Genomic DNA, 26,476 nt, shown 5'->3' with positions numbered 1-26,476 from the left:
TGTAAGTCACAATTTACAGTTTTTTATCATTCTTGTATATCAGACATTTTGTGGATTCCTCAGCATATTAAGATATATTCCTTTCTTTTTCATTTCAGAGTAATCTGCTGCTACTACATAACAATGTTGGTCTGAGTGTGCAGCAAGGCTATAACACACTCTTAGGACAAAGGACAGGTTGTACACTGAATTGTTATAGAGTGTTCTCTCACTTAGCACGCCAAGGATTTCGGCTTAAACGTCATGACGGACCGCTTTTCGTTCTCACAGACTACGAACGACGTATAGGTCTACAGAGTTATCTTTATCCCAGTAAGCGTAGCACTGTGAGCACGCAAGAGCAGCATAATGATCAAAATGGAGATTCCACAAATGCTGAGTTCCATGAAAACACTATTAGACAAATCACTATGTCATCTGAAGGAAATGATGTTGAGATAGATACAAACCACATTAAAAAACAACATGCAGATATTTTATCAGAGAGCCATGTAAAAACTGAAACCATAATCCCACAGGTTTCTGAAGACAAATCTACAGGTGATGATGTAATATGTAATATTGTTAAAAATGAAGATAGTGAGCTTCAAACAGCTCGTGGATTTGGATTTTACACAAATAACACAGTATCAGACAGTACAGGAGTTTCACCTGGTGTATCTGAGACTAATTTTAAAACTGAGAAGCAACAGCTAAGCAGTCCAAATTCTAAAGGTGACTTCTCAGAGTCACACCAGAGAATTAAAAATAGTTCTGAAGTGTTTATTAGCAAAAAATCTGGTAATGGTGGATTGGTTGAAGACAATATTCATAACATCAAACATGAACAAAGTACTGTTGATTTTTCACATGTAGCAGTAAATAATGAAGAAAATCATCATGAAAATAATGTTGTCATATGTGACATCGAAATGAAGGTAGAAAATGATTTGCAGGAGGATGTTGTAAAGCACAGAGAGAGAATTAGTTCAGGATCTACATCAACAGAGAGGTCATCAAAAGACATAATAAAAAAAGAGACTATTCATACAGAGCGAAACTGTGATATTTCAGTAGACAGAATGGACTCACCCAGCATTATTGAATCAGTAGAGGTAGTACATGAAGTAGACAAACATTTAAACACTAGAGAACCACAAATCACACAGGAATCACGTGAGTTAATAAAAAAGGAAGATGTAAAAATATCACATGAGGTATGTCTAATTAGTGACAGTAGTGTATCGGGGTTCAGTGATATCATTGTTGACCTTGAGGAACAAGAACAGAACAAAAATTATGGCACAACATGCCAACCCCCTCTTGTGAATTTAGTGAATTATCATGAAAACAAATTGTCTAGTTTTCAAAGTAAAATGAGAACTCCTCAAGAAGTAGTTATCGTGGATGAATTGCCAGTGTCACCAAGACCGAAAAAGAATGTAGGACAACCGTGTACTTCTAATAATTCTTTGAAGTGTGAGGTAGACATTACTGACATTAATTCAAAAAAAGAAAGTATAGCCTTAAGGACATTGAATCGGAAGACTGCTGGGGGCCAGAAGTCTTTCGTTAAGAATTCTCTGAAATGTGAAATAGACATAACCGATGTTAGTTCAGCAGAAGAAAGCATAGCTGTCTGTCCGGTCATCGCTAGTAATAAAGAAGGGAATGATGATATTTTATGTGTGGATCACAAACACAAATCAAAAAGGAAACGTCGTATTTCTCAAAGGAAATCATCTGTAAAGAGTGAAAAGTCGTATGTAGTTGATGTTGAAACTGATACTCTTATGCATTCAGATGATAAATTGGTTCCAAGAAAGGTAGCTAAGCGTGAAAAGCAAAAAGAAATGGGTGAAATAATAGTTGTCGATGATATCGACACCCAGTGTGAGAATGATGAAGCAGTTGTGTTGAAAGATGATGACCTGGAATTAGAATTGACCAGATTTTATGAAGAAATAACTCTCATTGATTTAACAGGTGAAGATTCCAGGACAAAAACTAGAACTGAAATTTTGGATATGTTTCCTAATTTTGCTGGTGTGAAGATTGCTACTGTTAGAGTTCCTCCATCTGATCTTTTACCAGAGAATGTGACACCGTCACAGGAGGAATATCAAATTGACCTGCAAAACCTACTCTCTGACCGGCCAGATTGGATTGTGCGCAGACGCCCACATAGAGGTAGAGATGCTCACCAACGATTTAGGCCCAGGAGGGGGTATTTCCGACGCCAGCAATATCGAGGATCACCTCACCATCATATGGCTGATGAGAGGCATTACACTGATCCACAGGTAATATCAGAAGAATTTTCTCGTAATGTTCGGATGGACTATGATGGGCAGTCGGTTTCTCAGAACTACTCTAATCCATACAACCATCCGGCACAAGAAAATATGCCTTTTGCTGTAATTGATACTTCTGGAGATTTCTCACATGTAAGAAGGTTTGAACACCAACAAAGATTTTTTCAAGCGCGATCAAACAAACCATGGTATGAAAACACTTGGAACACAGGTCCACAAAGTGATGCCTTTATGCAGCATAGTGATTCACCTTCAGCTTCTCCTCAACATTATGAGCTTATGAATGTTGATAACAGATTTTCAGGACACCGGCACAATCAACAAAGGTTTGTATGTTTGATGTGTTTCAGCAGGTTTTTTTTCTAATATTTTGATAATACTCTTACTAGGTTATGTTATTTGCATAATTTCTTGAGTGTAAAATGATTCATTGTCAGAACTGGATGCTAATTTGCAACTATGTCATTTCACCTTAATGATTATGATTTAGATATTGTACTAAAACAGAATGTGTGGAAGCTGTTTCAGTCTGGCAGGAAGTTTCAAATAAGCACATATTCCACTGCAGAATGAAAAGTAATTCTGGTAACAATCTTATGGGCTGCGTCGGAGTCATTTCTATGCAATATCCTTTCTTCCAGGAGTCCTAGACCGGCATCATATGTAGGAGAACTTCAGTGAAGTTTGGAAGGTTGGAGAAGAGGTACTGGTGTAAACGAAGCTGTGAGTGCAGGTCATGACTCATGCTTGTATAGCTCATTTGGTAGAGTACTGGCCGGTGAAAGGTCCCAGGTTTTAACACTGATCTGATAAACAATTTTAATCCCCCTGTAAGTTCCAAAGGAATGCATATACTGCTGGAGATTATAGAAACTGTTATCACTAAATAACAAAGAAAAGTCCGTCAAAAAATTCTGAGTGTGACAACTGATGAAAACTGGAAATAAATACTAAGGAGCAACATAGAGCTCTATGAAAAGCCAAAAACTTTCTCAGACAGCTAGGAAAAAATATACCACTTTCTTTGGACATATATCAGTAGATGTGCTGTACATGTACAGCCAAACAAAGTACTGCAATTTCAGAAAAAAAAATTGATGATTTATTCAACGAAAGAAGTTCACAAATTGAGCAGGTCAGTTAAGCATTGGTCCCCCCTGGCCCTTTTGCAAGCAGTCATTCAGCTTGTTGTGTATTGACAGAGTTCTCCTAAGGGATATCATCCCAAATTCTGTCCATTTGCTGCATTAAATCGTCAAAATTCCAAGCTGGTTGTAGGGCTGTGCACATAATGCCCCAGATGTTCTCATTTGGGGAGGGTTCCATTGACTGCAGTGGCAAGGTAGGATTTGTCAAGTACGAAGACAAGCAGTAGAAACTCTTACCATGTGCAGGCAGGCATTAGCTTGCCAAAATGTACGTCCAGGGTGGTTTTGCCGTGAAGGGCAAGAAAACAGGACATTGAGCATCGTTGACATGTCACTGTATTGTAAGGGTGCCACTAATGACAACCAAAGGGGTCCTGCTATGAATAGGTCCCTCAGACCAGCACTCCTGCTTGTCAGGCTGTAAGGCGGGCTACAGTCAGGTTTGTATCCCACAGCTGTCTGCAGCATCTCCAGGCACTTCTTTACTGGTCATTGGGGCTCATTTGGAAGTGAGACTCATCACTGAGACAATTCTACTCCAGGCCAAAGACATGTCTGGAGATGCCCTGGATAGTGGTAGGATACCATCCTGACTGTCACCCGATTTGCAACCCGACAACCAGGAGTGGTGGTCTGAGGTGCCATTCCTTTTCGTAGCAGGAGCCCTTTAGTTGTTACTCTGGCACCCTTATAGCACAACAGTATGTCGACGATACTCTACGCCCCATTTTGTTGCTCTTCATGGTAAGCCATCTTGGGCTTACATTTCAGCAAGATAATGCCCCGCTCGCATTTGGTGAGAGTTTCTACTGCTTTTCTTCATGTTTGCCAAACCCTATCTTGCTGGCAAGGTCGCCAGATCTCTCAACAATTAAAAATGTTTGAAGCATTATGTGCAGGGCCCTCCAACCGGCTCAGGATTTTGAGAATCTTAACATGCCAATTGGGCAGAATCTGGCATGATATCTCTCAGGAGGACAGCCAACAACTGTATCAATCATTGCCAAGCCAAATAACTGCTTGCATGCGATCCAGTGGTGGACCAACACATTATTGACTTGCTCCATTTATGAACCTCTTTCTCTTCAATAAAACATCCAGTTGTTCTCAAATTGTAGTAATTTGTTTGTCTGTACATGTACATCACACCTACTGATTCCTGTCCCATTCAGATAATTTCTTCATGGTGTGTCACTGAATCTCAAAAACACGTAGAAGAAATGAATGATTGTGAATATGTCCAATACAGAGAAAACTCCTGAACCATAATTAACAACTTCAAGGATTTTAAGAGAGAGAGAGAGAGAGAGAGAGAGAGAGAGAGAGAGAGCACAGTAGAAAGTCCTCTGAGAAACAGAGGACACAGCTGGGTGAAAGAATGAAAAAGTTCTGGGAAGAAAGATAAAACATAAGTAACTGTTGTATATTGTCCATAGTTGGTTGGACTGAAAAAGAAATGAAAAACTGCTTCCTGAACTTTCATTGTAATGTTGTGGGTTGAGAAGCTAATGATGGATAAAGGATGGGGAAAGAGGAAGAGGAAGAAGAAGAAGAAGCTGTAGAAATATCCCAGAACTTGTACTGAAAAGCAGCCATAATGTCTTAAAGAATAGAAGCTGCAGTTGATGAATTTGAATGGATAAGAGTAAAATTTTGGTAAAGTGAGCAGTAACTTCCAATTAAATAGTTATGAACAGGAGACTGCAAATGTAGAGAAATAATGTTAGAGACGGTAAAAATAGATAAAATGCCATTACCTGTACTAAATCACTTGGGGCCACATATCTATGATTGATGTGGTGATACAATTTGTGTGCAACCATTTCCAATCTTTAAGGCTTTGGAGTGTTGGTTCAAAATGAGGAACTCTGATTGTGCTGCCACCTACTGCCAGGTAGTCCATATCAGTGACCTCAGTAGTAATTAGACATCGTGAAAGAGCAGAATGGGGCGCTCTGCAGAACTCACAGACTTCGAATGTGGCCAGGTGATTGGGTGTCACTTGCGTTGTACATCTGTACGCAAGATTTCCAAACTCCTAAACATCCCTAGGTTCTCTGTTTCCAATGTGATTGTGAAGTGGAAACATGAAGGGACACATACAGCACAAAAGCATACAGGCCGACCTTGTCTGTTGACTGACCACCAACAGTTGAAAAGGGTTGTAATGTGTAACAGGGAGACATCTATCCAGACCATCACACGGGAGTTCCAAACTTCATCAGGATCCAGTGCAAGTACTATGACAGTTAGGCGGGAGATGAGAAAACTTGGATTTCGTAGTTGAGCGGCTACTCATAAGCCACACATCATACTGGTTAATTCCAAATGACGCCTTGCTTGGTGTAAGGAGCGTAAACATTGGATGATTGAATGGTGGAAAAACGTTATTAGGAGTGACGAATCGCGGTATATAACGTGGCAATCCAATGCAGGGTGTGGATACAGCAAATGCCTAGTGAACGTCATCTGCCAGCGTGTGTAGTGCAACAGTAAAATTTGGAGGCTGTGGTGTTATGATGTGGTCGTGTTTTTTGTGGAGAGGGCTTGCACCCCTTGTTGTTTTGTGTGGCACTATAACAGCACAGGCCTACATTAATGTTTTAAGCACCTTCTTGCTTCCCACCGTTGAAGAGCAATTCGGGGATGGTGATTGCGTCTTTCAACATGATCGAGCACCTGTTCATATTGCATGGCCTGTGGCGGAGTGGTTATATGGCAATAACATCACTGTAATGGACTGGCCTGCACAGAGTCTTGACCTAAATCCTACAGAACACCTTTGGGATGTTTAGGAACGCTGACTTTGTGCCAGGCCTCACCAACCGACATCGATAACTCTTCTCAGTGCAGCATTCTGTGAAGAATGGGCTTCCCTTCCCCAAGAAACCTTCTAGCACCTGATTGAATGTATGTCTGTGAGAGTGGAAGCTGTCATCAAGGCTAATGATGGGGCAACACCATATTGAATTCCAGCATTACCGATGGAGAGCGCCATGAACTTGTAAGCCTTTTACAGCCAGGTGTCTGGATACTTTTGATCACATAGTGTACGTACAGAAGTATCCACTCAGCTACAACGCTGGAACAATGTATCTCTCTCCCTCTCTCTCTCTCTCTCTCTCTCTCTCTCTCTCTCTCTCTCTCTCTCTCTCTGTGGGTGGGGGGGGGGGGGGGGGGGGGTTCAAACATGAAAGAAGTATTATCTTCATAGCCTCAAAGTTAAGTTACAAATTCCGAATTTTTGACTTTTGAGCATGTCAACTGCTCGACATCTCCACTACATAGACTATTGTTATTGACTCCTTCCACTGTTGTAGTCCACCCAAGATTTCTGCTGTTTTGTTCATGATTGTACCACTGAAAAGGTGAGTGAGATAAGTATTTGTATCAGTAGTGTTGAGAAACAGCTTAAATCATTGAAACTGAACAAAGCCCCAGATTGCAATGGAAACCCTATCATATTCTATACTGAATTTGCAGCAGAGTTAGCCCTCTTCTAACTACAATCCATTGTAGATCCCACGAACAAAAAACTGTGCCCAGTTGTTGGGAGAAAGCATTGGCCATTCCCATCTACAAGAAGGGTAGTTGAAGTGATCCACAAAACTATTGTCCAGTGTTTTTGACATTGAGTTTTTGTAGAATTTTAGAACATATTCTGAGCTCAAACATAATGAAGTACCCCAAACAGAATGACCACCTCTGTGCCAACCAGTATGGACTCTAAAATTATCAAACATGTGATTCAGCTCTCACTTTTCTCACATAATACTGAAAGCTTTGGATCAAGGCATCCAGGTAGATGCAGTATTTCGTAATTCCCGAAAAGCATTTGACCCCATACTGCATCTACACTTATCGTCAAAAGTATGATCATATGGGGTATCAAGTGAAATATGTTACTGGATTGAAGATTTTCTGGTAGGGAGGACACAGCATGTTATCTTGGATGGAAAGTCATCATCAAATGTGTTTGTGCCCCAGGAAAGTGTGTTGGGACCCTTGCCATTCATGTTGTGTATTAATGACCTTTTTGGGCAATATTAATATTAGTCTCAGACTTTTTGCAGATGATGCGGTTTTCTGTAATGAAGTACTGCCTGAAAGGAGCTGCGTAAATATTTAGTCAGATCTTCATAAGATTTCAAAATGGTGCAAAGATTGGCAACTTGCTTTAAATGTTCAGAAATGTAAAATTGTCCACTTCACAAAACGAAAAAACATCGTATCCTATGACTATAATATCGATGAGTGCCAGTTGGAATCAGCCAACTCATAAGAGTGCCTGGGTGTAACACTTTGTAGGGATATGATATGAAATGATCACATAAGCTCAATCGAGTGTTGGACTTTGGTTTATTGGTAGAATACTGAGGAATTGTGATTAGTCTGCAAAGGAGATTGCTTGCAAATCATTCCTGCAGCCCATCCTGGAATGTTGTTCTAGTATGTGGGTCCTGTACCAAATAGGAATAACAGGGGATATTGAATGTATGAGGAGAAGGGCAGTACAAATGGTCACAGGTTTGTTTGACCCATGGGAGAGTGTCACAAAGATGAAGAAACTGAACTGGCTAACTCTTGAAGATAGATGTAAACTATCCTGAGAAAGTCTACTAACAAAGTTTCAAAAACTGGCTTTAAATGATGACTCAAGGAATATACTCAACCCCCTGCATATCACTTACATAGGGATCATGAGGACAAGATAGAATAATTACAGCACACACAGAGGCATTTGAACAATCATTCTTCCTGCACTCAATACATGAATGAAATGGGAAGAAACCCTAATAACTGGTAAAATGGGATGTATTTTCTTCCATGCATTTCATCGTGATTTACAGGGTGCAGGTGTAGGTGTAGGTGTATGTAGGTGTGGTGTAGCTCAGTGTGTTCCAGAGTATAATGTTACCCTGTGAGATTGGCCTTTTCTTTTTGGACTGGTGGTCTTGTTAGCATTTTTCAACCTATTTACATGAACAAATGTTCATTCTGGCTATGAAATTTCATTTTAGTGTCTCTCTGTTCAAAGAAGAAATTGTCAACATATCTTATGTGTTGTTTGGTTAGTAATAGTTCCATAATTCTCCCTACTCTGGGAGACCATGCAGAAATTTTCATAGTTGGTCATATTCCGATATTAAAGACTCATTGAAAGCACAGGTATGGAAAGATTATAAATGACGCTCATTAAGTAAATATACAAGTAAATCTACATAACAGATTGACATTATCAGTATGTGATTTATTTGTAAATGGGAACAAGGAAATGGAATGTGGCGGACATCTGCAGAAACTAAGTACAAAAAGTTGATACAAGAAAGAGGGAAATTGTCCCAAACAGTTGTACATGCTGAATATGGTACTTATAAAAATGTTGTTGTTAGATATGACCCATGTATGCTGTTATTGTTTGGTTCAAGTGAGAGCAGTTTATTCAGATTTCTCAGAATACACCTCTAAGATCAAATTTTCAGACATCTGGCTGACTGCCGCAATCTGTCAATTCCTTCCTGAGATGGTTCACTCTCCAGGCTTCCTTCCCAAAATGTTCTAATATTTTGTTGCAGTTTCATGTAGCTTTTAAGGGCCACACGTGGAATGGTTCATAATATAGGATAGTGTTTTTGTTTCACAACAGCAATTAGCTGACACAAATGATGCAGATATAATCCCAAGGTAGTTTGGATATACATTTTTGAACTATTGAATGAAACACTGACTTGATTAAATATCAAACATTGTGTCAAACTTGGGCTCATACTTGGAACCTTGCCTTTTGTGAGTGACAATCATATGAACTGAGCTGTCCAGACACAACTAATTAGGCATTCTCGGTCCTTCAGTTCAGCCAGTAGCCTTTTCCAGCTTTACAAAACTTTACAACAGCTCTCTTGTGTATGTTGTTGGACTAAGGGGTTATTGATTTGTTTCCAGAAGGAATATTTCTCTCTGCAGCATAGTATGCTCTATTTTGAAACATTCTGACAGATTAAAACTGCGTGTGAGCGCAGGAATTGAACTTGGTACATTGCCTTTCACAGGCAAAGCTCTCACTAACTGAGCCATCTGGGCATGACTCTTGACCTGTCCTCACAGTTTCAGTTGTACCAATCTCTCTCTCTCTCTCTCTCTCTCTCTCTCTCTCTCTCTCTCTCTCTCTCTCTAATTTGCAAACTTAAGTGCATTGCCTGTGGAAGGCAAAGTTCTAGTTTCACATGTCAAACGCACACTTTTACTCTGTCATGATGTTTCAAAATGGTGGGTACTTCACTGCAGATAGAAAGATTCATTCTTGTACTAGATGTCATGTTTGTTGATTGAAATGTGAGTCTTGGTTCAACTGACGACACTATACACACAGAAAATATTTCTCTAAAGGTTTTTGTAACATCAAACAATGGGAACTCCAGGTTTCAAGATCAGCAATGTAAGGAAAAGATAGATTGCTATTTACCATAAGGACGACATGTTAAGTTGTAGACGGGCACAATTAAAACACAGTTACATATTAGCTTACAGCCACAACTTTCTTCACAAAAAGAAAAAGAAACACTCATACATTCATTCATTCACATGAGCAAACACACCTCTGTCACACGTAATCACCATCTCTCACAATTCGGATCACAGTGCAGCTGTCATGTGGAATGGAAGCAGCAACCTGGAGCGGATGGGGATGAGGAAGGGGAAGGGATTGAAATGTACTGGTGGGGGGTGGGAGAGCACTGTCTGGCAGAGTATGCAGGGACTAGCCTGCCCTTGCCAACAGGTGCAGTGTCAGGAGGCTGTGCATTACTGCAGATCGAAGCTGGGATAATTTTGGGAGCAGAGAATGTGATGTAAGGAGAACTCCTATCTGCACAGTTCAGAAAAGCTGTTGGTGGAGGTGAGGATCCAGATGGCTTGGGTAGTGAAGCAGCCATTGCAATCAAGTGTGTTATGTTCAGCTGCATGTTGTGCCACAGGGTGATCTACTTTGCTCTTGGCCACAGTTTGGCGATGGCCGTTCGTCCTGGTGGAGAGCTGGTTGGCTGTCATACCAATATGAGAAGCTGTGCAATAACTGCAGCAGAGCTGATACTGATATGGCTGCTTTCACAGGTGGCCTGGTCACTGATATGGTAGGATAATTCTGTGATAGGCCTGGTATAGGAAGTGCTGGATGGATGGATTGGGCAGGTCTTGCACCTGAGTCTTCCACAAAGTTATGATCCTTGTGGCAAGGTAATGGGATTCGGAGTGGCATATGAAGTTATGGAGGGTGGGAGGATGAGTAACACCACTTTAGGGTGGAAGGTAAGGATCCCGGATAGAATATCCCTCATTTCATGGCATAGGTAATCAAAGCCCTATTGAAGGATGTAGTTCAGTTATTCCAGTCCGGTGTGGTATTGGGTGACAAGGGGGGCATTCTCTGTGGTTGGTTCTTGGAGGTGGTGGGAGGTTTGAGGATGTGAGGGGAAATTACACAGGAGAGAGCTCTTGTCACTTAAGGTACGCCGTCCTCAGGTGCCAGTATGTATGGGAGGGACTTTTTGGTGTGGAAGGGATGACAGCTGTTAAAGTATGGGTGCTGTTTGTTGTTGGTGGGTTTAATATGGATAGAAGCGTGGTTAGAACAATTGGAGAGGAGGAGGTCAATGTCCAGGAAAGTGGCACACTGGATTGAAGAGGACCAGGTGAAGCAGATGGGAGAGAAGGTGTTGAGGTTGTGAAGGAAAGAAGGTAGGGTGTCTTGGTCCTGAGTACAGATGATGAAGATATCATCAATGAACCTGAACCAGACTAGGGGTTTGGTGTTTTAGGAGGCTAGGAAGGTCTCCTCTAGATGGCTATAAACAGTTTGGCATAAGAGGGTGCCATGCGATTACCCATGGCTGTGCTGCAGATTTGTTTGTATACCTTGCCTTTAAAAGAGAAGTAGTTGTGATTTAGGATAAGCTTAATAAGATATATGAGGGATGAGGTTGTGGGTCTGGAGTCTGACGGATGTTGGGAAAGGCAGTGTGCAATAGTAGTAAGTCCATGGGCATGAGGGATGTTAGTATATAGGGAGGTGGCACCAACAGTGATGAGTAGGGATCCAGGGGGTAAAGGGGTGGAGATAGTGGAGATTCAGTGAAGGAAGTGGTTGATATAATTTTTGTATCCCGCTCGGAAAGCGGCGTCTGGGTAGGAGCAGGCTAAGGTGAAAATCTCCTTAGATCTGCACAGCACAGACTAGTGGGCACTGTCATCGGTGCCTGTCATAGTGTCAACCTAATAACTTTAATACGCTGTGGCTTCGTTGCTATCGATACCACATCCCTCCCCCTTGAAACGACGCACCATCGTTGAGTAGGGCTTCCGACGGTGGGTGGGGGGAGCCAGGGGCGGCGCTGCTGAGGGGGCGGACAGCGGAACTGCTGGCGTGTGCTGCCTACCTATAACCCTGAATTGCTGGCAAGTGGGCGAGGAAAATGCCCCATGGAAAACCTGTCCAGGCCGTCCACCGCTACTGGGTATGCTCGGATGAGGTAGAGCAACGACCTTAATGGGCGAAGGTGGCGGCGGCGTGATGGCAGCCTCAGCTTCCATCAGTTCCGGCACTGCAAAGGAACATGGCGGTGGCTGGAGTTGGGGCCATGCTGGCGGCGACAGGTGACCATCCAATGCAGGTGACTGGACCGGCAGCGGTGACGATGGCTGGCACACCTGTGGAGGCATGAGCAGCGGAGGTGCCGTCGGTGTGGGCCGAGGCGGCGGAAGCTGTGAAGCCTCCAGTTCTGCCGGAAAACAACCAGCGGCAGAAAACCGAGGACAGCACAAACGGATCTGGTTCCGGTGCCGCTTGACAGTACCGGAGGGACCAGAAATGACAAATAAGGTGCGGCCAAGCTGACGAAGAATGCACCCCTGCTCCCAACGCTGCCTGCCAGAGAAAATGCGATAGAACACCAAATCATGCCAAGCCAGAATGAGGCGAAGCAGTAGGAGCACACAGCAGCAGGTGCAAAAGCTGCAGGAGCGACTGATGGGCATGACCATGAAACAGTTCCGCTGGGGAACGGGTGCCGTGTGGCTGAGAGCGATAGGAAGCAAGGAAAGTCCAGAGCGTGCGCTTGCGAGAGTGCGTGGCGTGCAACTTGCTCAGCTGCGACTTAAATGTACGCACAAAGTGTTCAGCCTCGCTGTTTGACTGGGGGTGGAACGGGACTGAGGTCAGATGGCGAATGCTATTAGCAGCACAGAATGCTTCAAACTCTGAGGACACGAATTGGGGGCCATTGTCGGAGACAATAACTTCAGGAAGGCCCTCAATGCAAAAAATAGACGTCAAACCCCGAATAGTACTGGCAGATGTAGTAGAAGACATAGGTACAACAAAAGGAAAGTTGCTGTACGCATCAGTAACTATCAACCAGCGGGTGTCCCAGAAAGGAACTACAAAATCAATATGAACACGCTGCCAAGGCGCAGAAGGAGTTGGCAACGCAAAGAAGTGCTGGCAGGGAGCAGATTGATGCTCCGCGGAAGAGCGACAGTTAGCAAGCAAATTCTCAATTTGTTTATCAATGCCAACCCAAGTGCAGTGACGACGCGCTAATTGCTTCATCCGCACTATACCCCAATGACCAGCATGCAGAAATATGAGGATTTCCAACTGCAACGAACAAGGTACATCCACACGAGACTGATCATTGTCAGTTTGTAACAAGATAACACCATGGTGTATAGACAAATTGTGATGTTGTGCTAAGTAACGTCAAACAAGTGGATCACGAATTTGCGTAGCAGATGGAGGCCATTGAGTAGGAAGATACTGCAAAAGAATCTGCAAAGAAGCATTGGTGGCTGTCGCGGCAGCAGTATGACGAAAATCTTCCGGAAAACCATCAGCTAATTCCTTATCTTGCGAATCAATAAATCGCATGACAATTCGGAAGAATCAAACACTGCGTCACGACTGATAGGTAGACGAGACAAAGCGTCAGCATTGCCATGCTGGGCCATAGTCTGAAACAAAATTTCGTAATTGTAGTTAGACAAAAACAAAGACCAACGTTGAAACTTTTGTGTAATATGGGCCGGAACTGGCTTTGACGGGTGGAACAACGATGTAAAGGCATATGGTCGGTGACCAAATAGAACTTACGACTATACAAAAAATCATGAAACTTAGTCACTCCCTATACAATAGCAAAGCTTCTTTCTCGATTTGAGAATAGTTTTGCTGGGCAGAATTGAGCAACTTAGATGCAAAAGCGATCAGGCGATCGACAGAATTAATGCGGTGCGAGAGAACTGCTCCGATGCCGTGAGAAGATGCATTGACAGCCAAAAAAAGCGGTTTGAAGGACAGCCAAAAAAAGCGGTTTGAAGGGATTGAAAGGAATCAAACAGCGATCATTCAACAAAGCAGATTTGTGCTTGTGGAAAGCAGCTTCACATTTCGAAGACCAAACAAAAAGAACATTCTTACACCGAATACAATGCAAAGGCACAGCAATCTGTGCTGCATTTGGTATAGACCAAATATAATAAGTGATTTTGCCCAACACAGACTGAAGTTCTATCAAGTTCCTGGGTGCTGGCAAGTCTCTAATCGCACTGAGATGTGACGGTGAGGGGTGGACACCCTGTCCTTTAATCATATGACCTAAATATTGAATCTCAGTTTGGAAAAATTTGCACTTGTCTCTGTTACACTTTAGTCCTGCCTGCAAAAGTACTGTAAATAAGGCACGCAAATTCTGCAAATGTTCGTCAGGGGTGCGACCTGAATCAACTATATCGTCCAGATAATTTGAGCAACCAGGGACAGTGGCACACAACTGCTGCAAGTAAGACTGAAAAATAGCAGGAGTCGAAGCACAACTGAACGGAAGGCGGCAAAACTGGAACAAGCCAAGGTGGGTGTTGATCACAGAATAGCGCTGCGACTGTTCGTCGATTGGAATCTGAAAGTATGTGTCCCACAAGTCAATCATGGAAAACAATTTTCCTGCACCAAGCTTATCAAAAATGTCATCAGGACACAGTACGGGAAATGTAGCTACTACTGTCTGGGGATTTACTGTAGACTTAAAGTCACCACAAATACATAGACGACCATTTGGTTTCGTCACACACACTATAGGCGAAGCCCATGGTGAAGCAGAAACAGGTTCAGTGACACCACAGTCTTGAAAATGTGTAAGTTCAGCAGCTACGGCATCACACAGTGCGTATGGAACTGGGCGTGCGCGCCGAAAACAGGCATGGCATTGTCTTTAACTACAACATGCGCTGCAAAGTCCATGGCACAACCAAGGCCATCAGAAAAGAGTTCAGCAAAATCATCGTATATTGCGGCAACACTGTCTGCGTGGTCACTAGCGTTGATACAAAGTACATTGTCCTGAATTGCGAGGTCAAAAAGTTCAAGTGCGTCCATGCCAAAAATGTTCGTAGCATCACTAGAGTGGAGCACATGGAAAGACACTGTACGGGTTGTTGCTCCATATGTGGCTTGCAAACTACACACTCTGAGCACTGAGATTTCCTGTCCAGTAAATGCAATCAGTGTGGAATGCGAACGACGAAGTGGGGGCGAACCGAGCAAGAATACGTTGATTTGTTCAGTAAAGAAACTGATGCACCAGTGTCCGGTTGCAGGCGAACAGAATGTCCACAAATGTTCAAAGTAACAAAAAGTTTCCGCACATCATGCTGAATGCGAGAGGAAGTATCTGGCAAAACTTGATTCACACGACGAGCTGTCGAAGCACGTGAAGCAGAAGGCTGTGAATAAATGGCATAAACATTCATAGGCTGATGTGAATCATGATCATGGCAGTTTCCGTTGCGGTGACACCCACGTGAATGGGAGACAAATTGTGAATTAGAGTTTCTCTTATTACACACAGCTTGCATATGTCTTTTCTTATTACAAAAATAACACTGTGATTGACAGGATGGGCAACTGTCCCGTGGGTGGGCACGAAAGCAGTTCGGATATGATTTTAGTTTCTTACAGGGTGCCTGGTTTGAAACGTGTTCACGAGCGCGCGAGTGGCGCGGCGTGGCTTGGCTGGCTGGCTGGGGCCGGGCGAAAGGGCATGTGTTGTGCCGCACTAACAGTACACACACATGGGGTCACGTCAAACGCGGAAGGAGCCATTTCTAATGTATCTTGTCTATCTAGCAAGTCCACTACATCGTGCAAAGACGGGTTTTTAAATCTGAGGATTTGTTCGCGGATGCGGTGATCCGCCAGATTCTGCGCAATAGCATCTCTAATCATTATATGAGCAATTAAAGTCATAGTCAGAAGTTAGTCCCAGAAGGTCTGCTAACCAAGATTTATTCGACTAAGTAGGGCCACACCAGAGACGAAAGAATTTGTAGCATTTAGCTACCACATTTACACTGTCATGGAAGTGGGAATTCAAAGCGTTGATCACTTCATCGTAAGTTTTAGTGTCTGGGCGCGTGGTGGGAAACAACTTGATGAGCACACGGTATAACATAACACCCGCATTGGCAGTGAAAAAGGCAAGGTGCTCTGTACCTGGTATGTTGTATGCTGTGAAGTGTGCCTCAAGCTGGATGATGTATTCTGGCCAGCGTTCAACGTCAGGATTGAAGGCACGAAATGGTGGTGCCGTCAGCGACGGCATCGGTACAGGCGGTGGCATTGGAGGTGCCGAAGTAGCTGCAGTTTGTAGTGTGACCAGTCCATTTATGGCAACAAGCAGCTGCGTCATTTGCTGAGCCTGAAAACGTGCAAGAATTGACAGCGAAGCCTGTTCCTGTAGCGATGCCATGGTTTACACAAATGAAAGTCTTATACTGAGGCTAGCACGAAAAGAAAGCAGTACCGAGCAAAAAGGAGCTGTTAGGAGGGTAAAGGGGAGTCCTCGTTGCCAACTTTTGTATCCCACCTGGAAGGCGGCGCGTGGGTGTGAGCAGGCTAAGGTGAAAATCTCTCAGTACTGCATTGTGAATTAAAATCACCTTTACTTTAGCAACTAGAGTAATACATATCTTTGCCCCGAGGTGCGAAGCTGAAGCGAAGTGTCCCGGCCATCTGCTCTTGATCAAATGGGGAGAATCTGGAGCGGAGCTCTTAGATCTGCACAGTACCGACTAGAGGGCACTGTCGTCGGTGTCTGTTGTAGTGCCAACCTAATAACTTTACTATGCCGTGGCATCGTTGCTATCGACACCACAACAATCATGTTCATTGATGATGTACTCATGATCTGGACTCAAGGCCATGACACTCTGTCTTCACTCCTTCACAACCAGGACATCTTCTCTCTCATCTTCTTCACCTGGTCCTCTTCAATCTGCCATGCCACCTTCCTGGACATTTACCTCCTCCTCTCTGACTTCTCCACCAGCCCTCTGTCCATATTAAACCCACCAACCACAAACAGCACGTGTATTTTGACAGCTGTTATCCCTTTCGCAGCAAAAAATACCTGGCAACCCGGGGGATGGCATATCTGCAGTGACAAGAACTCCCTTGCCCAATATGCTGAGGGTCTCCAAGGGTTTCACAGACAAGCATTGTCCCCCAGACCTAGTCAGCAAACATATTTCTTGTACCATTTCTCCTCGCACCACCCCAAAGAACCAGCCACAAAGGAGTGCCCTGTTTGCCACTCACCGTCACCCCGGACTGGAACAACAGAACCACATCTTTCACCAGGGTGTTGATTACCATCACCATGCTCTGAAATAAGAGACATTCTATCCAACATCCTTCCCAACCCTGCTAAAGTGGTGTTCCATCACCCACTCAACCTCCAAATCATCCTAGTCCATTTCTATGTCACTCTCATCCAATCTCTTGCCAAAAGGATCATCTCCCTGCAGAAGACCCAAGTGCAAGACCTGCCCAATCCACCCACCCAGCTCTTCCTATTCCAGTCGTGTTACAGGCTTATCCTGCCACATCAGTGGCCAGGCCACCTGTGAAAGCAGCCATGTCATTTACCAGCTCTGCTGCAATCATTGCACAGTTTTTTATATTGGCATGACTACCAACCAGCTGTCCACCAGGATGAACGACCACGTCAAACTGTGCCCTAGAGCAAAGTAGATCATCCTGTAGCACAACATGCAGCTGAACATAACAGACTTGATTTCAATGGCTGCTTCATTACTCGAGCCATCTGGACTCTTCCCTCCACCACTAGCTTTTCTGAACTGTGCAGATGGGAGTTACTCTTACAACACATTCTCTGCTTCTGTAACTATCCTCAACCTCTGATAACATACTGTCCCCACATCCTCCACCCAACAGTTTCCACCCTCTTTGTCCTATCACCACCTCCCAATTCTCGTTTCCCACCCCCATTATGTGCTGCCTTTTGCCAATACACCAACCCCTCTTCCCCTGCTCCTCTCCATTTTCTCTCTGTTCTGGCCCTCTCACCCCCCCCCCCACCCCCCTCCCCCCCCCTACCGCCGCCCACACCCTCTCGAGGCATCGCTTCTTGGCAGACAAGACACTCTGCCAGATAGCTCTTTTGTCTCCCCTATCCATACACTGCTATTCCTTCCTCTTTCCTGCCCCCTCCAGATTGTTGCTTCCATTCCACTTGACAGTTGCCTTCAGGTCCAAATTGCCAGAGACGGCGATCATGTGTGCGTGAGGTGTGCTTGCTTGTGTGTTTCTTTTTCCTTTCACGATGAAGGCTGTAGCTGAAACCTAATTTGTAAGTGTCTTTTAATTGTGCCTGTGTACAACATGTTGGTTTTTTAAATATGACATACTTGGAATGAGATAGTATTGCAATCAGCACAGTAATATTGACTGTCTGTGGATTTTTTTCCCATTAGCATCACACACGTGTCTGTTCATTGCATAGTGCCTTGTGCAATATTGTTTCCTTTTTGTAGGACGTATAGATGTGGGAAAATATTTTCTTGGCCGAAGAACTGTCAGCGCTTTTCTTGGCCCCTCAGCTTATAGATCTATACTATGACAATTTATGGTATTTGCATCTATTAGTTACAGTCTACAGCAAGGACTTCTTTTTACCGATACATTTCGAAAATAGAAGTTTCGAATTCCACAGCGCATTTCCAAAGAATCAAGTAAGGTTTTTGTTAAATCATTGTTTCCTGACAGACATTGGCCTAACTGTGGATTCATCACTCCCTTTTGACAATTCTCTGCTTGTACCATCCATTGTTATGTACAGATCTCAGCAGTGGCATGTCCATTGTTGGTGATTTTACTTGTTTGAGCAATAGGCCATCATCTACGGGATGTCTCTGCACTAAGCATTTTGCCTGTTATGCTGGAATGATCCTCAGAGAGTGTAAAGACTTAATTAGTTGTCATTCAAACACAAACAAGCTCAGCAGGCCTAAGTTACAAATATGTTCCTTCACTTGTTATTGCTCACCACTATTCTGAACCATAACTGAATTGATCTGAATATCTATTAGCATTGTCAACTTAAGTTACTCCCTAATTCTTCATCCAGGGAGAGTTTGCAGGACTGCACAACATGTGATCATCTAGCATTTCAGAGTGCAATTTTGGAGACTTGGTAAACAAAAAGTTGAATCTTGCTCATACCAGCTACGGATCTGTGAATATTCCTTTATATTTTGAGTCTGGAGCTAAAACTTTGAAACTGTTACCTTGTTAATCCTTTGCAGTGTGTACAAATTCAAGCATCAAGTCCTAATTTGCATTTCCTATTTGATTAATTCAACTATTTATGTCTGGCACACTGAGCAGTACCAGCTGCTCTTATCAAGAGAACATATAATTGTCTAAGAATGGAAAGAAATAAGTAAGGTCATCCTTTTGACAATGAAATCATTAGAGACAGAGCAAAATCTTTGATTGGATGAGAGTGGGGAAGAGTATTGAGTGTGCCCTTTTCGAGGAAACAATACTGGTATTTACCTTGATTGGTTTAAGGAAACTACATAAAACCTACCTATGGGTAGTCTTTGTTGTACAACTAGAGTTAGTTATAGGATGTTCAGTAACATTTCTTCTTATTCTCTTAGAAACTCATTCTTCCTTTTTTTCACAGCAGTATTGTGTTTTTTATTTTTAGTTTTTGTGGCAATTCCTGACATAATTATATATTTATATGTCTGTTTCAGGTGCAACAGGAGATATCACAGAAACCCAACTAACAGGAGAAATCCAAGTGGTAGGTCAAAGTTCAGATCATTCCATCATCCTGCACAACACAGACACACATCCAGAACAGCCAACTTCCAGGAAGAAACCACAGAATATAATTGGCAAAATCTTCGTAATGTGTCTGAAAATGCTGAAAGTTGGTCAGATTTTAAGAAGCTGCTTGGTGGCAAAAATTGCGAAGAGCCTTCAGTGGAATCAAAATTAGAAACATCAGTGAAAGCAGAAGATGGTGATGATGAGGTGGAAGAAGAGGAGCAGGAGGAGGAACAAGTGGAGTCTTTGGATGAGGAAGCTGAAGAGGAAGAAGTTGAATGGAAACCATTACTTCAGCCTTCAGACTGTACAGACATAGGTAAAATAAAAAGTCAGTTTTTTCCCAACGCAAAGAAAATTAAAGCTCAATACCGTGCCAGAGACAAGAAGGGAAATTATATATGATATTGAGGTTGATAGTAATATTAAAAATGTCAGACACTTGGCATAAGTATTAGTCTATCAAATTCCACCTAGTCAGTAAATATATAAGTGTCATTTATATTTTCTTAGTTGATGTGAGGTAAATGGTTTGGTATTACCCGCTAAACAGTTTTTGGCTATATTGCTGAACACACACTCTGCTAGCTTTCATGTGTTAATAAATAAATTACGTTCCTGTCATGACTCCGTAGTGAATATTTATACACCTGACACTATGTGAGTGCACTGAGCCTTGGCTATTGCATTGGTATTGCTTGATAATTATTTTGGTAAATATTGGCATATGAACCTAAAATCTGCATGAACTGGCAAATATATGCGAGTGAGTGAATAAATGTTTTATTTTGTATACTTCATCCATACTCCAAAAGCCTCTTCAGAATGTTTGCTAGAGAGTATGTCTAATGCCACTACCATTTTGTTATTCCTCTTTCTATTCAAGAATGGTGTGGAGAACAACAACTGTCCATAAGTCTCAATGTGAATTCTGATATAATGTCATTGCTATTTTACGAGATATATGTGGGAGAAAATATGTTGCTTGGCTCTTCTTGAAACATACTCTTCCTTGTGATCCACAACATATTTCCTATAGCATCATGAGTCTTTAATTTTTTTCTCCTCCCTAACCAATCTTCTGACTGGTTTGATGTGGCCCACCATGAATTCCTCACATGTGGCGACCTCTTGATCTCATAGCAGCTCTTGCAACAAACCACCTCAGTTATATCTTGGGTGTATTCCAAACTCTTGTTTTCAGCCTAGTTTTTTTAGCCTCCTCCGCTCCCTCTAGTACTATGGAAGTTAATCCATGATGTCTTAACATGTCCTATCATCCTGTCCCTTCCTTTTGTCAGTGTTTTCCATATATTCCTTTCCTTGCCGATTCTGATGAGAACCTCCTTATTTCTTATCAGTTCACTTAATTTTCCATCACCACATCTCAAGCACTTCAATTCTCTTCTTTTCCAGTTTTCTCACAGTCCATGATTGACTCTCATATAGTGCTGTGTTCCACACACACATCCTCAAAAGTTTATCCCTCAAAGTAAAGCAGATGTTCGATACTAATAGGCACATTTTGATCAGAAATGCCTTCTGAACTCATGCTAGTCTGCGTTTTACGTCCTCCTTGCTTTGTCTTTCATAGGTTACTTTCCTTCCGAGGTAGCAGAATTCGTCTACTTCATGGTCCTCAATGTTGGTAGTAAGTTTCTCTCTAATCTCATTTCCGCCACTCCTCAGTACTTTTATCTTTCTTTGGTATACTCTCAATCAGTTTTCTGTGCTCAGTAAGCTGCTCATTCCTTTCAGTTTGTCATGTAATAATTCCTAGATTGACTTCTATATAGAGATGAAACAGTATTTTTATTTATTGTATTATGAAAACAAATACAGATATACATCTCCAGATACAGTTCCATGATCAGTTTGATCGCTTCATCCAATGCGAGGTGAACATCCATTATTGTTGCTTCGTATGCTCCGGGAAGAGGACAGTCAGCAACAGTATGGTGGACTGACTGTAAGGGGACACCACAGTCCCATCTTGCAGAACTATCTCATCTCCACTTGTGCAGTAGATAACTACATCTGCCTTATTTCGTTCAAATCCAGTTGTTATCCTCCATTGGTGTCTAGGAAGATCGAATCCTTGTATCCATATGAAAGCTTCTGAACTAGATGTTTGTTGACACCTGATGGCTGCTCCCACTGGCTTTTCCATGAATGGTTGGCACTGAAAGAGGACCCAACAAGGTTATTTGCTGTGCGGCATGATGGTTTTCTTGATTTCAAATGATGGTGTTCTGCTTCTGCAATATCTCGATGAACTGATAGCTGAGAATTCTTCTGAATGTTGTTCCAGACCTCCAGGAGAGCTCTGATCTTAAAGTTGCAGGTGAGATATTGCTGGGAACAGAAAGCCATAAGGTGTTTGTACACTAAATACATCCCATAATTATTCGTATTGCCAATTGAGTTGCTGGGTTCGATTCCCGGTGGGGTCAGGGATTTTCTCTGCCTCGTGATGGCTGGGTGTTGTGTGATGTCCTTAGGTTAGTTAGGTTTAAGTAGTTTTAAGTTCTAGGTGACTGATGACCATAGATGTTAAGTCCCATAGTGCTCAGAGCCATTTGAACCAATTGAGTTGCACATCTATCTTCTTAGTGGGAGTGCTACTGATCCAGATCAAGCATCAGTATTCAGCAACAGATTATGATAGGGCTAAGGCTGTGTAGCTTAAAACATGAGCATTGGCTCCCCATGAGGTACCAGCTAGTTTATGTACACTTTTATTTGTCATTTTGACTTCAGCTATTGTACTTGAGAGATCCTGCTTGAAAGTTAGAGTTCTATCTGGTGTTATTCCTAGGTGTTTTGGTGAACTGCTGTACAGCAAGACAAGCCTCTGAATCTGACTTCTAGTTTATAATTGACGTATCTGTTGTGTGGGTGAAATTCAGATATAACTTTTTTCTGAGATTTAGGTGGAGACACCATTTCTTGAAACATACATCAAAGGCTCCCTTGTCAGTGGTAGAAGTGGTTTCAGCATCAGAAAAGTTGGGATGTTTTAGGTCATTTGCACATGTACAGACAAGATGCTTGAGGTAAACCATCATTTAATTTAAATACTCTTCTTCTGTCATTGTGAGAATAGATCTCAAAGTATATATTGCTTAGCATATTGTTGTATCTAAAAACACAGATGATGTGACTTACCGAACGAAAGTGCTGGCAGGTCGATAGACACACAAACAAACACAAACATACACACGAAATTCAAGCTTTCGCAACAAACTGTTGCCTCATCAGGAAAGAGGGAAGGAGAGGGAAAGACGAAAGGATGTGGGTTTTAAGGGAGAGGGTAAGGAGTCATTCCAATCCCGGGAGCGGAAAGACTTACCTTAGGGGGAAAAAAGGACAGGTATACACTCGCACACACACACATATCCATCCGCACATACACAGACACAAGCAGACATTTCATGTGTATGTGCGGATGGATATGTGTGTGTGTGTGAATGTATACCTGTCCTTTTTTCCCCCTAAGGTAAGTCTTTCCGCTCCCGGGATTGGAATGACTCCTTACCCTCTCCCTTAAAACCCACATCCTTTCGTCTTTCCCTCTCCTTCCCTCTTTCCTGATGAGGCAACAGTTTGTTGCGAAAGCTTGAATTTCGTGTGTATGTTTGTGTTTGTTTTTGTGCCTATCGACCTGCCAGCACTTTCGTTCGGTAAGTCACATCATTGTATTAGCATATTGTTAAGTAGATCTGTAAGTTTACAACATGGGATAACACTCGTGAATTTCAAAAGAAATCCTTACTGCCAAACCAGTATCGTAAGCAGCTGATAGATCCGAGCTACTGATTTCTTTTCATACCTATTTTCGATATTAGTGGTGATCATTACAACTTCTCTGTAGTCTGAATGTTACTTCTGTAGGGATGTGTTCGTTGATTACTTCAAAAATTATATTGTTTTAAGGTGGTGCATAAGATCATTGACTTTTTTTCGTAAGTTTAATGAACACAACACATACACATAACAGAGGCTTGAGTCATCAGTGGTATATTCTCCTTCACTATTTACAACAGTCTGCCAACACTGGGGTGAGTTTTGATTCTCTGAATGTAGAAACTGTGTGGTTTTGTGGTGAAGAACTCGTTGAGGTCAGGTGAATAAGATGGGGTGTGAGATGACTTCTCATCACAACCTCTGTGTGGTGTTTTTTGTCAGTCTGGCAAAATTGTGATGGGTGTTATCGTGGAGTAGCATCACTTCATGCAATCTTCCTGAACATTGTTCTGGGATTGCATCTGCAAGACATCTCAGTTGTTGTCAGTAAATGTCAGCAATGATGGTTACACCACAGGGAAGCACAACACCATCGCTGTTCCACAAGATGCATTACATTATCTTCTGTGGATGCGTGCAGATCTTTGTATGGGGAGTTGCTGCTTTGTTTGGGCTCAACTATTCCTTTATTTTCCTTATGTTAGCATAGACACAACATTCTTTGTCACCAGGAACGATACAGGTGATGAGGAGCTAGCAGAGATGCACATATGGCCTCCTGCTGATTTTTGTGAGTTTGGCTTAGAGCTTGTGGTACCCATACACCCAGTTTTTGAACCTTCCCCATTGCACACAAATGTCTCACAATGGTGGAATGACCACAGTTCATTACATTTGCCAGTTCTCGAGTATACTGACATGAATCATTCTGGATTAATGCATCAAACACCAAAGGTCTTCTTAACATAAAGAATCACTACTGTCAAAACAATCCTCCTTAAAATGAAAAAGTCATTTTCTTGCCATACTTTGCCTAGTGGCATTATCCCCATAAGTGGCACAAAGTGTCTAATTTGCCTCTGCTGCTGCTGTCTCCCCTAAATTGAACTCAAGAAGAAGAATATGTTGGAAATGTTTCAATTTCTCGACTTTTCACCCCGTTTTCTAGTGTCCATAGCTCCATTCACTATCTCCTAATGATACTATGTAAACTGAAATAACAACAGTGAATTGTGAATAAAAAATGACATTCGATAAATAAACCAAGAGCAACTGTATCAACATGCAATATAAAAATGCTACAAACTTATGCATCACCGTAATAGATCAGATGCTCAAGGAGTTTGTTTGTAACACTTAGAAGTGCTTTTGGACAGTAGTTCTCAATTTTTGTGTGTCTTTATTTGGTTTCAGTGTGGCTGATACTTTTGTTTTTGTTATCAGAAGCGTAAGGTTTCCTTTTTGTAGGGTGTTTGAGGAGGAGTCTGTAAGCCATTCTACTGTAGCTGGTTTATTGTGAACTACAAATCCAGGGTGTATTCTATCAAATCCATCTGCTTTTCTAAGTTTCAGACTTTTCATTGCAGCTTTGGTTTCATCTTCTTAGAATGCATTGGACAATTTAGAAGTATGTATAGCAGCTCTTCTCTTGGTCTTCAATTAAAATTTGATAACCCTTTTGAATTACTTGTCTTTTGTATGCTTGGAAACTGATACTAGATGTACAGCAAAATCATTCAAACTGATGGCAATTTGTGATCTTTCGATTGCAGGATTTGATGAAAGTAGTTTCCTAATAATAGACCAGGCTTTTTTGCTAGAGTGGGTGTAGTCTAAGGATTCTGCTGTTCTCTGACAGATCTTTCTTTGACCCTGATCCAAGAATTGGAGGAGACCTATTGCTTTGTCAGAGTTTGGATGTTACTCATTTTCTCTTAGATATTTCTCATCCTCTGCACTCCAACCAGAGATATAATCTTTGTGCTATGTGGTATCCTGTAGGAATGTATCACTATCTGCACCTTTAATAATCCCAACAAATTTACTGTACAGGGCTATTACAAATGATTGAAGCGATTTCATAAATTCACTGTAGCTCCATTCATTGACATATGGTCACGACAGACTACAGATACGTAGAAAAACTCATAAAATTTTGTTCGGCTGAAGCCGCACTTCAGGTTTCTGCCGCCAGAGCGCTCGAGAGCGTAGTGAGACAAAATGGCGACAGGAGCCGAGAAAGCGTATGTCGTGCTTGAAATGCACTCACATCAGTCAGTCATAACAGTGCAACGACACTTCAGGACAAAGTTCAACAAAGATCCACCAACTGCTAACTTCATTTAGCGATGGTATGCGCAGTTTAAAGCTTCTGGATGCCTCTGTAAGGGGAAATCAACGGGTCGGCCTGCAGTGAGCGAAGAAACGGTTGAACGCGTGCGGGCATGTTTCATGCGTAGCCCGCGGAAGTCAACGAATAAAGCAAGCAGGGAGCTAAACGTACCACAGCCGATGGTTTGGAAAATCTTACGGAAAAGGCTAAAGCAGAAGCCTTACCGTTTACAATTGCTACAAGCCCTGACACCCGATGACAAAGTCAAACGCTTTGAATTTTCGGCACGGTTGCAGCAGCTCATGGAAGAGGATGCTTTCAGTGCGAAACTTGTTTTCAGTGATGAAGCAACATTTTTTCTTAATGGTGAAGTGAACAGACACAATGTGCGAATCTGGGCGGTAGAGAATCCTCACTCATTCGTACAGCAAATTCGCAATTCATCAAAAGTTAACGTGTTTTGTGCAGTCTCACGGTTTAAAGTTTACGGCCCCTTTTTCTTCTGCGAAAAAAACGTTACAGGACACGTGTATCTGGACATGCTGGAAAATTGGCTCATGCCACAACTGGAGACCGACAGCGCCGACTTCATCTTTCAACAGGATGGTGCTCCACCGCACTTCCATCATGTTGTTTGGCATTTCTTAAACAGGAGATTGGAAAACCGATGGATCGGTCGTGGTGGAGATCATGATCAGCAATTCATGTCATGGCCTCCACGCTCTCCCGACTTAACCCCATGCAATTTCTTTCTGTGGGGTTATGT

The 26,476-nt window shown here is 42.4% G+C and overlaps 1 protein-coding gene across 3 annotated transcripts in view; it reads left to right on the top strand.

Annotated features, from left to right (window-relative positions):
• Positions 1-26,476, top strand: part of LOC124776505 — a 138,183-nt gene that overhangs the window by 90,068 nt on the left and 21,639 nt on the right. For all 3 annotated transcript variants that reach the window (XM_047251526.1, XM_047251527.1, XM_047251528.1), the window contains exons 4-5: positions 99-2,620; positions 19,556-19,950. In XM_047251526.1, coding sequence (XP_047107482.1) covers positions 99-2,620; positions 19,556-19,950 — 2,917 coding nt within the window. The remainder of the gene's footprint in view (positions 1-98; positions 2,621-19,555; positions 19,951-26,476) is intronic.

Source organism: Schistocerca piceifrons, chromosome 2 (genome assembly GCF_021461385.2).
Source record: "Schistocerca piceifrons isolate TAMUIC-IGC-003096 chromosome 2, iqSchPice1.1, whole genome shotgun sequence".
Taxonomy (NCBI): domain Eukaryota; kingdom Metazoa; phylum Arthropoda; class Insecta; order Orthoptera; family Acrididae; genus Schistocerca; species Schistocerca piceifrons.
This window is presented reverse-complemented; position numbering and strand designations above follow the sequence as displayed.